The 13,289-nt window shown below is 45.8% G+C and overlaps 1 protein-coding gene across 1 annotated transcript in view; it reads right to left on the minus strand.

Moving 5' to 3' along the window:
• The window catches only part of LOC138515433 (uncharacterized), a 239,363-nt gene that overhangs the window by 124,545 nt on the left and 101,529 nt on the right, over positions 1–13,289 (minus strand). Inside the window, 1 exon segment of the mRNA XM_069630276.1 lies at positions 4,206–4,996. Coding sequence (XP_069486377.1) covers positions 4,206–4,996 — 791 coding nt within the window.

The following is a 13,289-nucleotide window of genomic DNA, read 5'->3' on the forward strand; positions in this document are numbered from 1 at the left end:
ATTTCAGTTCGATCAGCATTTTCATATTCCCATTTCCAGCCCCTGAAGCATCCCGGTGTGAGTGTTCCCTTTCTTTCGCTCACCGGTGTATGGCGCCTCCTGCAGGTGCCTTTGTTCTCTTCTCTGGCTTCTGCTTGCTTTGCAAGTGCCCTTTGGGAGTCTTCTGTATCCCACATCTCCAGCTGTGGATACAGGGCACAGGGAACTGCAGGTGTCTTTACCCTCTCATGGCCCGCTCAGGCCCCAGCATCTCTCTCAAATCCTTTTGCAAGACAGAGCATCCTTCCTGCCAGCCCCTCACAAGCCTGCTCCACATCGAGAAGCCGCGTCCTCCTCCTTGGGCGGGTCTCACCTCTCTCTTTGCTGGTCTCCCTTTTTCTGCAAAACAGGGGGGTTCTGGAAGTCTCTCTACTGGGCTCAGTCACGGTGGAGTCTCAGCTAGATTTCTGAGCTCACTATCTCTTTCACAGAAGAGAAATATGCACAGCATACCAGTCTTTGTCCTGCCCAGGGTCAGCCCAGCACTGAAAGGCTAGGAAATTCTCTTCTTTTTAAAAAAATGACATTACAACAAGGATAGACATAGACAGTATCAGCAGCAACGAAGGCATTACATCATGGTCCTTGGTAGCAACTACACAATGGTTACAACATAGGATGCAATGAAAAGAAATACATCAATGAGCAGAACTGCGAATCAGGTGCAGAGAACAGAGGAACTACAACAGTGGGGTAAAGTTTAGGCTTCTTGTTCTTGATTTAGGGTTGACAGCAGGTAATCGTGGAAGGGGGACCATATATCTCTAGGTTTACAGTTTATGGGTTTCAACAAAGACCAATGTTCCTCCATATCAGAAGCCCATGTGACAGCTCACAACCGCTGTGCCACTGTGGGGCTAGTGGGACAAAGCCGGAATAGCAATACTCCTCGGATGGCAAGTAACAAATAGAGGCTGGCCAGTTTACAGGAAGTACCCTGCAGTTGTTCATATTGATGGAACAGACAGTTAGACAGGGGTTGGTTGTGTGTTTGTTTTATTCATTTGTAAAGCGCGCCAGACCCAACGGTATCAGGGCGCATGAGCAACAAGGATATTTTCAGCTTGGTTTCATTACTGTACAATAATTTACAAGTATATACATAGGTAGTACAGTTACAAGTACGAGGCAGATGCCCTAACTAGAGTTTACAAGATGTACATAGGGAGGCGTGGACGAGTGGGGTTAGTAGTCCTGTTCCTTTATCCAGTGAATGTAGTTGCGCCAGAAGTGAGGGTACGTTTGGCCTATTCTTAGTGACGGGGGCAAGGAATTCCAGTGTTGGGCCGCCTTCACCTGGAAGCTATTACCTCCTGTTTTGGAGCGTTTAAATCTAGGCACTGTGAGGAGGTTGGAATTCGCTGTTGTAGTAGATCGGTTGGGGCTGTATCTCTTGAATCTGTCTACAAGGTAGTGTGGGGCTGCATTATTGAGGCATTTGTGTGTGAGTGAGGCTACCTTCAGCAGGATTTTGTCCATTGTGGTGAGCCAGTTGTTGGCTCTCCTAGTGTTGGAGATATGCTCTTTTTTGGATATGCTCAGAGCTACTCTGAGAGCATTATTTTGCAAGATCTGGATTTTGTTTGTAACATATTTGTTGGCTGCAACATATAAGGCGCTACAATAATCCAGTTTTGATAGGATTAGGGCTCTGGCTAGAGTAATGCAGCTCTGGGTCGAGAGGAAGGGTTTAGCTGCTCTAATTAATTTACCGGTCTAGGCTGTCAAGGAGGCCATGAAGCTGACCTGTTTGCAGAAGGAAAGGGTGGCGTCAAGATAAAACCCTAGCGTTTTAACTTCTCTGGCTACATTAATAGAGTTACAGTCAATGATGAAGCTTGAGTATTTGTGATCAAGTTTTTTTTAAATTGAGGGTGGTGCGAAGGATAATAACTTGGTCTTGTCATCATGCAGGCATAGACTATGAGAGGCCATCCATGCCTGGATGATGAGGTACACTTTGTTCACCAAGGCCAAATCCTTATCGTAATCTCCCATCAGCGGGATACCAAGACTATCAAGATCATCGAACAGGGGCTTCCTGAACACATTGTACAGAGTGGGGGAGACGCATGAACCTTGGGGGACCCCACAGGTGATGGGGGATGGGGTCAGCGGAAGCTGAAGTAGAGAAGACACGCATAGACCTGTTGTTGAGGAAGGATTGAATCCAGCCGATTGCCTCTTGTGTAAAGTGGGCTGCCGAGTCTAGGTGGTTACAGAGTATTTTGTTTGTTTGTTTGTTTGTTTTATTATTTATAATGTGCATCATACCTGGGGGTAACAGGGTGCAGCAGTTACAAGTATATGCAAGGCTTAGTACAACAGAAAAGTTATAGAATCTACATACAGGTCATTAATTACAAAGAGGGTATATACAGATGGTGCCTATTTACAGGCGTCGGATACAAGAGGGGTATATACAGATGGTACCTATTTACAGGCATAGGATACAAGAGGGTATATACAGATGGTACCTATTTACAGGCGTAGGATACAAGATGGTATATACAGATGGTACCTATTTACAGGTGTCGGATACAAGAGGATATATACAGATGGTGCCTATTTACAGGCGTAGGATACAAGAGGGTATATACAGAAGGTACCTATTTACAGGCGTAGGATACAAGAGGGTATATACAGATGGTACCTATTTACAGGCATAGGATACAAGAGGGTATATACAGATGGTACCTATTTACAGGCGTAGGATACAAGAGGGTATATACAGATGGTACCTATTTACAGGCGTAGGATACAATAGGGGTATATACAGATGGTACCTATTTACAAGTGTAGGATACAAGAGGGGTATATACAGATGGTGCCTATTTAAAGGCATAGGATACAAGAGGGTATATATACAGATGGTACCTATTTACAGGCGTAGGATACAAGAGGGTATATACAGATGGTACCTATTTACAGTCGTAGGATACAAGAGGGTATATACAGATGGTACCTATTTACAGGCGTAGGATACAATAGGGGTATATACAGATGGTACTTATTTACAGGCATAGGATACAAAAGGGTATATACAGATGGTACCTATTTACAGGCGTAGGATACAAGAGGGGTATATACAGATGGTACCTATTTACAGGCATAGGATACAAGAGGGTATATACAGATGGTAACTATTTACAGGCGTAGGATACAAGAGGGTATATACAGATGGTACCTATTTACATACGTAGGATACAAGAGGGTATATACAGATGGTACCTATTTACAGGCGTAGGATGCAAGAGGGTATATGCAGATGGTACCTATTTACAGGCGTAGGATACAAGAGGGTATATACAGATGGTACCTATTTACTGGCGTAGGATACAAGAGGGGTATATACAGATGGTGCCTATTTACAGGCGTAGGATACAAGAGGGTATATACAGATGGTACCTATTTACAGGCATAGGATACAAGAGGGTATATACAGATGGTGCCTATTTACAGGCGTAAGATACAAGAGGGGTATATACAAATGATACAGACATATTACAGAAACAATATATACAAGGTTTATGGTGTTTATAGATATAACCAGGTTGGCGGAGATAAGTACAGGTATACAGGCAGCGAGTGGGGCAGTTGTAGTTACCTCAAGGGTAGCAGGTCGGGAGAAGCAAGGACGGAAGCACTCCATACAGGCATAAGGTACCGCAGTAGTGAGTCCTAGCTGCTTGCTGAGCAGGATCTGTGAGGCACACCACAGGTGACGGGAATGGGGTCGGCAGCTGCTAGGGGCGAAAACACCCTCATTGTTCTTCCATTTAAGAAGGATCTGATCCAGGTGACAGCGTCGTCGGAAAAGTGTGCTGCTTGGTCAAGGTGGATGCATGGAATAGTTTGGTCAACCAGGTCGAACGCAGTCGAGAGATCTATGAGGAGGAGTAGGGCTGATTTGCCATTATCTCTAAGCTCATCAACTTGGGTCTTGAGATCCCTGAGGGCAGTCTCCGTTCCATGTTGGGGACGGAAGCCTGATTGTCTGGCTCCTAGTAGGTGGTGCAATTCCAGGTGCTTTTGGATTTGTATATGAGCTACCTTGTCCAGAATTGTTATGAGGAAGGGCACTGTGGTAATTGGCATGTAATTGGTAGGTGTAGAAGGGTCGAGAGTAGGGTTTTTTAGGAGTGGGAGTACCCAGGATTGTTTACGGTTGGTAGGGATGATACCATTAGAGACGGACGCGTTGATAAGATGTGTTATGAAGGGTGATTGGTCTCGGCCCGCATCCTTGATGAGCTGCGCAGGGCAGAGATCGCCCTGGCAGTTGGAGGGTTTGAGTGACAGAATCATTCTTTCCACTTCAGGGATAGAAACTTTGGTGAAGTTGAATCGGGCGGATTCATCTGCATTGTATAGAGGAGGGTCATTTAGAGAAGCTCTTTTACAGGAAATTCTGTTTTGCAAAGTGGTTATTTTATTGGCTAAAGCATGTTGGATATCTGAACACCATTTTATATCTTTAGTGCATGTGTCAGGTAATGCTATGGGGGTCTCTATTTCTTTAAGAATGGTGAATAGTTCCTTTATGTTGGACTTGGCTTGGGATATGCGCATGTCAAAGGACATTCGTTTAGCTAGGCATATTTCTTTTTTATAGAGGGAGGACAGTTTGGTGAGTTTAAGTTTGTTTGCTTCTGAGGGTAGCTTTTTCCAGGCAGCCTCACAGTTATTTTTGTGTTGCCTTAGGTTTTTTAGGAAGGGTGTAAACCATTTATTGAAGTGAGTTTTCGGCTTGCTTGGTCTAAGTTTGAGGGGGGCGATCTGGTCCAATGAGGTGGTCATAATTTTGTTGTATTCCTCGACCAGGCTCTCGGGATCGGTGTTATCTGGGAGCAGGTTGAGGGTGGGAAGTAAGGCCGAGATAAGCCTATCCACAGTAATACTCTTTTTGTTTCTAGTTAGTGTGGGTGGAGCCCTAAGGACGGGTGGAGGTGGGGGTCTATTAGTAGAAAGCATAAATGACACAGGGTTGTGGTCAATCCAAGCTAGTGGTGAGATGGAGAGGATGTTGGCTTGACAGTTGTGGTCTGCCACCCAGTCAAGTATTCTACCTTTGTTATGAGTGGGGATTTACTTCTTTGGGTGAATCCAAGTTCTGAGAGGGTGTTTGCTGTAGTTAGGGCAAGCTGGTCTGATGGCTCATTAAAGCCCATATTAAAGTCTCCAAGTAGAAGTACTTGCGTTGAGCTTTTGAGATGACTAGACAGGATAGTGTTAATATCATCCTCAAATGATCCGGGAGGGCCCGGGGGGGGCGATATATCAGGTGGATATTAAGGGTTTGGGCATAGATAAGTGGCACTTTAACTGATAATAGTTCACATGAGTGAAGGTCGATTGGAGTGGCTAGTCTCGTAGAGAGGTTACTTTTGTAGATAATAGCGATGCCTCCTCCTCTGGATTTGGGTCTGTCTTGTCTCAATATAGCGTAGCCGTCAGGGATAGCTAGCATAAGCATAGGGCCTGCAGCGGGGTGTAGCCATGTCTCAGTGATGGTGTGGAAGTCTAGGTCGTCGCTCTGGATCAGATCGGAAATTTCCGTGGCATGTGCTACTAGGGATCTGGAGTTTATTAGAGCTCCTTTGATCTGAGGGCTCATACCAATAATTGTTGTCGGTTGGGGGGCTTGTGAAGGTTTGGGTTCACCGTACTTGGCTGTGCTGTTTATTGACCTAGGGCCACAGTTGTGAACTAGGTTCGTGCTTGTAGTCGTTTGACTAGGCAGAGTTTTGGGAGTCCTTATTCCTGTAATGGTAGGGAGAGAGCTGACAGGGGGCTCTTATATTTTAGCTAACCTAGCTCTAAGGCGTATGTTTCTAGCCGTAGTAGGGCAGGGATTGCTTAGTATGGGATTTTCAGTCTTTCATATCTATGGATAATTTAGTATTAGTATTAATCAAAATAGTGGAGGACGTCAAGGTGGGTGGAATCCCAAGGGTTAGTGTGTGTAATAACATGATGTAGAGTGTAATGCTTTGTATAAGGACTGTGATGTAGACAGTGTGAATGGTAGTTGTAGGGAGCATACTAGTATAGGGTGGAGATAAACATTCTATGGAATATGTAACTGAGGTAGATGGCGAACTGATTGAGGTATTAATGTTGGAGGCAGAGGATCACTCTAAAAAGGTGAAGTTAGTGCTTGGGACTCGTGTCAAATTTAGGATGATGGCGACTATCAAAAAGGGAGGCACATAGGGCTAAGTGCAGCAATCAAATGGAAGCAGCGTGTGGGCTAAATGCAGAAATCAAATGGAAGCAGCATGTGTGCTAAATGCAGCAATCAAATGGAAGCAGCATGTGGGCTAAATGCAGCAATCAAATGGAAGCAGCGTGTGGGCTAAATGCAGCAATCAAATGGAAGCAGCATGTGGGCTAAATGCAGCAATCAAATGGAAGCAGCGTGTGTGCTAAATGCAGCAATCAAATGGAAGCAGCATGTGTGCTAAATGCAGCGTTCAAATGGAAGCAGCATGTGGGCTAAATGCAGCAATCAAATGGAAGCAGCGTGTGGGCTAAATGCAGCAATCAAATGGAAGCAGCATGTGGGCTAAATGCAGCAATCAAATGGAAGCAGCGTGTGTGCTAAATGCAGCAATCAAATGGAAGCAGCATGTGGGCTAAATGCAGCAATCAAATGGAAGCAGCGTGTGTGCTAAATGCAGAAATCAAATGGAAGCAGCATGTGGGCTAAATGCAGCAATCAGATGGAAGCAGAATGTGGGCTAAATGCAGAAATCAAATGGAAGCAGCGTGTGGGCTAAATGCAGCAATCAAATGGAAGCAGCATGTGGGCTAAATGCAGCAATCAAATGGAAGCAGCGTGTGTGCTAAATGCAGCAATCAGATGGAAGCAGAATGTGGGCTAAATGCAGAAATCAAATGGAAGCAGCGTGTGTGCTAAATGCAGCAATCAAATGGAAGCAGCATGTGTGCTAAATGCAGCGTTCAAATGGAAGCAGCATGTGGGCTAAATGCAGCAATCAAATGGAAGCAGCGTGTGGGCTAAATGCAGCAATCAAATGGAAGCAGCATGTGGGCTAAATGCAGCAATCAAATGGAAGCAGCGTGTGTGCTAAATGCAGCAATCAAATGGAAGCAGCGTGTGTGCTAAATGCAGCAATCAGATGGAAGCAGAATGTGGGCTAAATGCAGAAATCAAATGGGGAGCCACCTAAGGCTAAATGCAGCAATCAGATGGAAGCAGCATGTGGGCTAAATGCAGAAATCAAATGGAAGCAGCGTGTGGGCTAAATGCAGCAATCAAATGGAAGCAGCATGTGGGCTAAATGCAGCAATCAAATGGAAGCAGCGTGTGTGCTAAATGCAGCAATCAAATGGAAGCAGCATGTGTGCTAAATGCAGCGTTCAAATGGAAGCAGCATGTGGGCTAAATGCAGAAATCAAATGGAAGCAGCGTGTGGGCTAAATGCAGCAATCAAATGGAAGCAGCATGTGGGCTAAATGCAGCAATCAAATGGAAGCAGCGTGTGTGCTAAATGCAGCAATCAAATGGAAGCAGCATGTGTGCTAAATGCAGCGTTCAAATGGAAGCAGCATGTGGGCTAAATGCAGCAATCAAATGGAAGCAGCGTGTGGGCTAAATGCAGCAATCAAATGGAAGCAGCATGTGGGCTAAATGCAGCAATCAAATGGAAGCAGCGTGTGTGCTAAATGCAGCAATCAAATGGAAGCAGCGTGTGTGCTAAATGCAGCAATCAAATGGAAGCAGCATGTGGGCTAAATGCAGCAATCAAATGGAAGCAGAATGTGGGCTAAATGCAGAAATCAAATGGGGAGCCACCTAAGGCTAAATGCAGCAATCAGATGGAAGCAGAATGTGGGCTAAATGCAGAAATCAAATGGGGAGCCACCTAAGGCTAAATGCAGCAATCAGATGGAAGCAGCATGTGGGCTAAATGCAGAAATCAAATGGTAAGTAGCATATGGGCTAAATGCAGCAATCAGATGGAAGCAGAATGTGGGCTAAATGCAGAAATCAAATGGTAAGTAGCATATGGGCTAAATGCAGCAATCCAATGGAAGCAGCATGTGGGTTAAATGCAGCAGTCAAATGGAAGCAGCATGTGGGCTAAATGCAGCAATCAAATGGAAGCAGCATGTGGGCTAAATGCAGCAATCAAATGGAAGCAGCATGTGGGCTAAATGCAGAAATCAAATGGGGAGCCACCTAAGGCTAAGTGCAGCAATCAGATGGAAGCAGCATGTGGGCTAAATGCAGCAGTCAGATGGTAGCACCAGTGTGTCTAATTGGTTACAATAGCAGTAGTTCAAGCACTGATGATGGGTGATATAGTGCATGGTACATATTACCAAGGCAAAATAGACAGAACCCCGTTGGATAGTACGATGCAATAGGGTAGAATAAACTCATAAGAATAGTGAGTGGTATAGAATAGAGCAGTTCTACACAACAATGTGGGGTCAAGTAGTAGGGGTTGCTAAATAGGCCAATATGTCTCTGAGCAGGTAGTGAGCTGTCCAATCATGGTAGCTAGGCAGCTAAAAGGTGCGGTCAGGAAAGTTACCACGGAAGCTGTTGCCCCTAAAGTGGTGGTGGGGATAGTATAGAATTATAGCAAGTACAAATGGGGCAGTGGTACTGGCACAGTCAGCAACATAGGCGAGGTCAGGGCTGGGAGGTAGGTGAAATGCTGCAAACCTACCACTCAGATGAGACACAAAATAAGTGCCAAACATAGGAGGTAGGCAGCAATGTGCTTTGAAGCAAAGCCGTATATAACAGGTAAAGAACTCGGCTGAGCAGGAGCATGGATTTCAGTAATAAGTGTAGCGATTTGGCGGCGGCAGAACACAGGCGTAGTGTGATACAGAGGGGCACAGAGGTAATAACAAAGCTACAATGAATGGTGTAATGGCACAAGTACAGATAAGCACGTAGTGATAGCTGAGCATCGGTTCCATGGCGCACATCAGTATGGACAGGGTGACAGCATGTCAATCAGTAGGAGACCGAAGTGGTGCTTACCAGACAGGTCGGAGGCAAGCAGCAATAGTCATAGGGCAAATAGTCATGGAAGGAAAAAGCACAGAGTTACTTGCCCTGGCCTCTGTCGACTCTGGACAGGCTCAGGACAGGGGCTGCCTTGTTGGTAGCCTTAGTGGGTGGGCCGGCATCTACTAAATCAAATGCCGCTGAAAGGTCAAGTAGAAGTAGTAGAGCAGTTTCCCCATTGTCTCTGTGAGTGTCGATTTGCGCCTTGAGGTCAATGAGAGCAGTCTCAGTCCCATGTTGTGGTCTGGAGCCCGACTGGCGAATTCCCAGGAGGTGGACTTTTTCTAGGTATTGTTGTATTTGCAGATACGCTGTCTTATCTAGTATTTTAAGCAGGAAGGGGACGGTGGTAATGGGTCTGTAGTTTGTGGGTATTGAAGGGTCTAAGGAGGGTTTTTTGAGTAGAGGGAGGACCCATGACTCTTTGAGGTTGCTGGGGATAGTGCCTGAGGAAAAGGAGGAGTTGATGAGCTTGGTGATGAAGGGTGAAAGGTCTCTGGCAGCATCTTTGATGATTTGTGAGGGGCGGTGGTCGCCTTGGCAGTTCGATGGTTTAAGGGTTAGAATTATATTTTCAACCTCTAATGTGGATACTTTGGAGAAGCCAAAGCGAAGGGGGGGTTTTGTTGTACATTTTTGAGAGGGAGGGGTGGTGTTGGCTGCATGGGCGGTGCAGAGGAGGGATTCTTTCTTATTGTTAATTTTGACTGGTAGGCCTGCCACTTTGTTGGAGAGGGCAGTTTGCATTCTAGTACACTATTGTTTGTCTTTCACACATGTGCTGGAGTTAGCTTGCGATATTCTAAAGTTGTAGGACTCTTGTTTGCCCATTATGATTTATTTTTTGTAGAGGGTGGTTATTTTGTTGAGGTTTGTCTTATTGTTATCTGAGAGTGATTGTCTCCATGCCTGTTCGCTTTTGCGTTTTTTGAGCAGCCCGGCAGAGCCCTGCATACTGCAACCATTGCTATGTCCGTTTACGCGGGGGCTCGGCAAGTCCTGGAAGGTAATAAAGGATTCCATACTATACATGCCACCCATTGTCGTGTATCCATCTGAAGCCCACTGTCTTGACGCTAACTTACTTATGCTGGGGAATGATGGGGAACAAGTTCCATAAAAGTTCCATAACGGAAGGTTTCTGTGGTATGTGCGGGGGAGTAAAAAATAAATCGCCCCCGGCCATAGCGGTGTTAGGCAGAATCCTGTGCAGTGCCCTTAGGGACCACTACACACAATTAAGACCACAAGTGGTAATACAAGTTCACCTTTGGTACAAGCCTGTACTGCACTGTGAAAGTGGTACAGTAGCGGAGCAGGCATACTTATCTCAAGAGCAAATGAGCAGTAGCAGAGACTACACAAAGGGACCACAATTACTGTGACTCAAGCAAACACTGACTCAAGGTTTCACGTAAAAAATATAAGTACATTTATTTCTAGACCATCTGTTTGCAAACCACTTCACTTCTATTAAATTAAAACCACACGTAAAATACACTACACACAACCAATTCACTTTGTGCAGCACAATTCAAGGTAAGTACCTTTGGTTTTGACAGACCGGTGTTGTGAAACAAAGACATTACCGGGGACAGGTGTGATCCCTTTTTGACAGTAATGACAGTTCAGTCTTACTAAAGATACACGTACCCGGGGGGAGAAATGTTACCGGAGTCAAAACACACTTAGCACATGAATCAACACATGAGAGTTGGGGATAAAAATCACAGGCAATACTTTTGTCAAGGCAGATAGAATCAGAGGACACTTCCATACAAGTGATTGAAAGTCAATAGGCCTGCGCCAGTGTCAAGTGGAACAGGGATCCTATTGCCGAGGATCACACGGTTAGTACAGTTCACAATTCGAGATTGCCAGGAGTACTTGGATATTGTCACAAGAGGAAGCAAAAGTTATAAGAGGGAAGGAAGATCAGGACAAGCCTTTAGTGAGGAAAAAAGGGATTCACCCTAGTTCCTCGAGGTCGAAACAGTACCTTATTCAAGTGAAGAAGAGCTGGTGCCACGGCGGTTGTTCCTGGTAGTTCCTCACGGTTCTGGTGACTTCAGTTGCGGGGACAAGAAGGAGGACATCTGGAGCGATCTGCACTACCCAGGGATGTGGCCAGCAGCAGCAAAAGCAACAGTGAATAAAAGGTGCGCTCCTTTAAAACAGGAGAGGCTCTTCCGATGGCTATCCAGACCACTACAGCTGTGTGCAGCGATTTCAACCAAGATAAGGATCCTCTGCCTGTTTAAGATGAGCTGGTTAATCCCACCAGCCTCAAGGGAAGAAGACTCCAGACTGGATCTTCTCTTGTCTTCGAAGGGTAGATAGCTCAGGACTGCAGCAGGGATCCACCGGCACTCGGTAGTTGCAGGAGCCGTCTTCTCCACTTCTCTTCGGTTCCTTGCAGTTCCAGTGGCGACTCTGACTTCCAGCCCAAGAGTCCTGCCTTTTATGCGAAAATCCCCCCATTCACACAGCCTGGCTGTCAATCACCCAGCATGGGGGGTTGTCCGGCACGGAAAACCACCTTAGCCAATCATGACAAAGTGCGACTTGGGCTTCCAGCTGTGCAGGGGGTGACTACACCCCTTCGTCACATTCAGCCCACCTAGACACCCAGGCACCAAAAGGAGGGCTTATGAGAGAAGCCCACCAAAAGACGGTGAACAAAGAAGGCAAACATGGTTTGCTGCGCAAAGTAAAACACAAGAAGGACTTTAACAAAAAGAAATGGTGAATAAACCTAACCGGAGCCAAAAGAAAGAGTATTTGGTCAAGCGGGTTTATATTCAAGGCTAATATGGTATCCTGGAACAGTACCATGTTTATATAATATAATCGCGGTAGAAAAGTTAGGGTAGATACCACTGCCACCAGCCAAGTCTAAATGTTAAAAGGCCAAAACAAAGCTCAGAGAGGCACAGACAAAAAGGGATAGGAGTTATCCCTTTCCAGTACATCATGTCAGATGTGGTGTACTGGGTCTGTAGTTTTAAATGACTATGTAAAGTAAATGGCAACTTTACCCGTTTTCTGGGGGACAGTAGTCAGCCCCAGCAAAATTGAGTCAGCGGGAAGTCTCAAAGACAATCCTGTAGTACTGCACGGAAGGTGCTGTGTAACGCACATGAAAAATGGGGTTCATGAAGTGGTGTCCTCCAGAGCCCACTATCACACAAACAGTAAAAATACACATGGCAAAACACATGTAAGAGTGGGAAAAAGGCTCACTAGGTGAGGGAAATTAGCCATAGAATGAGAATTCACCCTAACAAGCGGTATACATGAAAAATAGTATAGTAGCTTTGGTAGGATGATCATTCTAAGAAGTGATACACGGCCGGCCTGCCTGCCTGCCTGCCTGCCTGCCTGCCTGCCTGCCGAGTCTCGCCCAGGTTTGTAACTTGGCTTGCAGATAGGGTAGGTATACCCCATAGTTACAGAAATAGAGGGAGGTACTGTGACACGTTACGGTCACCCCTAAGTATTTTATTTCCGACGGAGACCAGGCAAAGCCCATACCTTCTGACAGCGGGGTGGCATCAATAAGAGGGAACAACTATGACTTGGCGCAGTTGACTCGTAGCCCCGACAGGGTACCAAAGGAGTACACTTCTTGCATAATAGGTGCCAAGTGCCTCACTGGATAAATGAAGAGTAGGGCATCATCAGCATATAGTGACATGATCTCCGGTTCACCTATCAAGCGGATTCCCAAAGGCTCCATTACTATAGTGAAGAGTAGGGGGGACAGTGGTCAGCTCTCTCGAGTCCAATTATGTATGTCAATGGGGAAGGGGTGAGAGTAGTCCATTAACTTTAACTCATGCTGTGGGCAGCGTGTATAGCAGTCAAACCCACGATATAAATCCCAGACCAAAATTGTACTTTTCCAACACTGTCCACATAAATTGCCAAGATACCGAGTCAAACGCCTTCTGTACGTCTAGGGCCGCGGCCACTGCCTGTGTACAGTGCTAAGCGCAACGCCTGAACCTTGGCGAATATTTTAACATCAGAATTTATTAGCGAGAGGGGTCGATAGGAGCCACATTGTTCCAGGGGTTTATCTGGCTTGAGCAAAATGGTGATCACTGCTCCTCTGAGCCTTGGGGGGTAGGGGGAAATCTCTATGGCGCATGCCACCTCCCCCAGTGCGGCCAAACTAGGAAGAAGGGAAGAT

This window comes from Ambystoma mexicanum, chromosome 6q, assembly GCF_040938575.1.
Source record: "Ambystoma mexicanum isolate Mex_15411 chromosome 6q, UKY_AmexF1_1, whole genome shotgun sequence".
In the NCBI taxonomy this organism is placed as follows: domain Eukaryota; kingdom Metazoa; phylum Chordata; class Amphibia; order Caudata; family Ambystomatidae; genus Ambystoma; species Ambystoma mexicanum.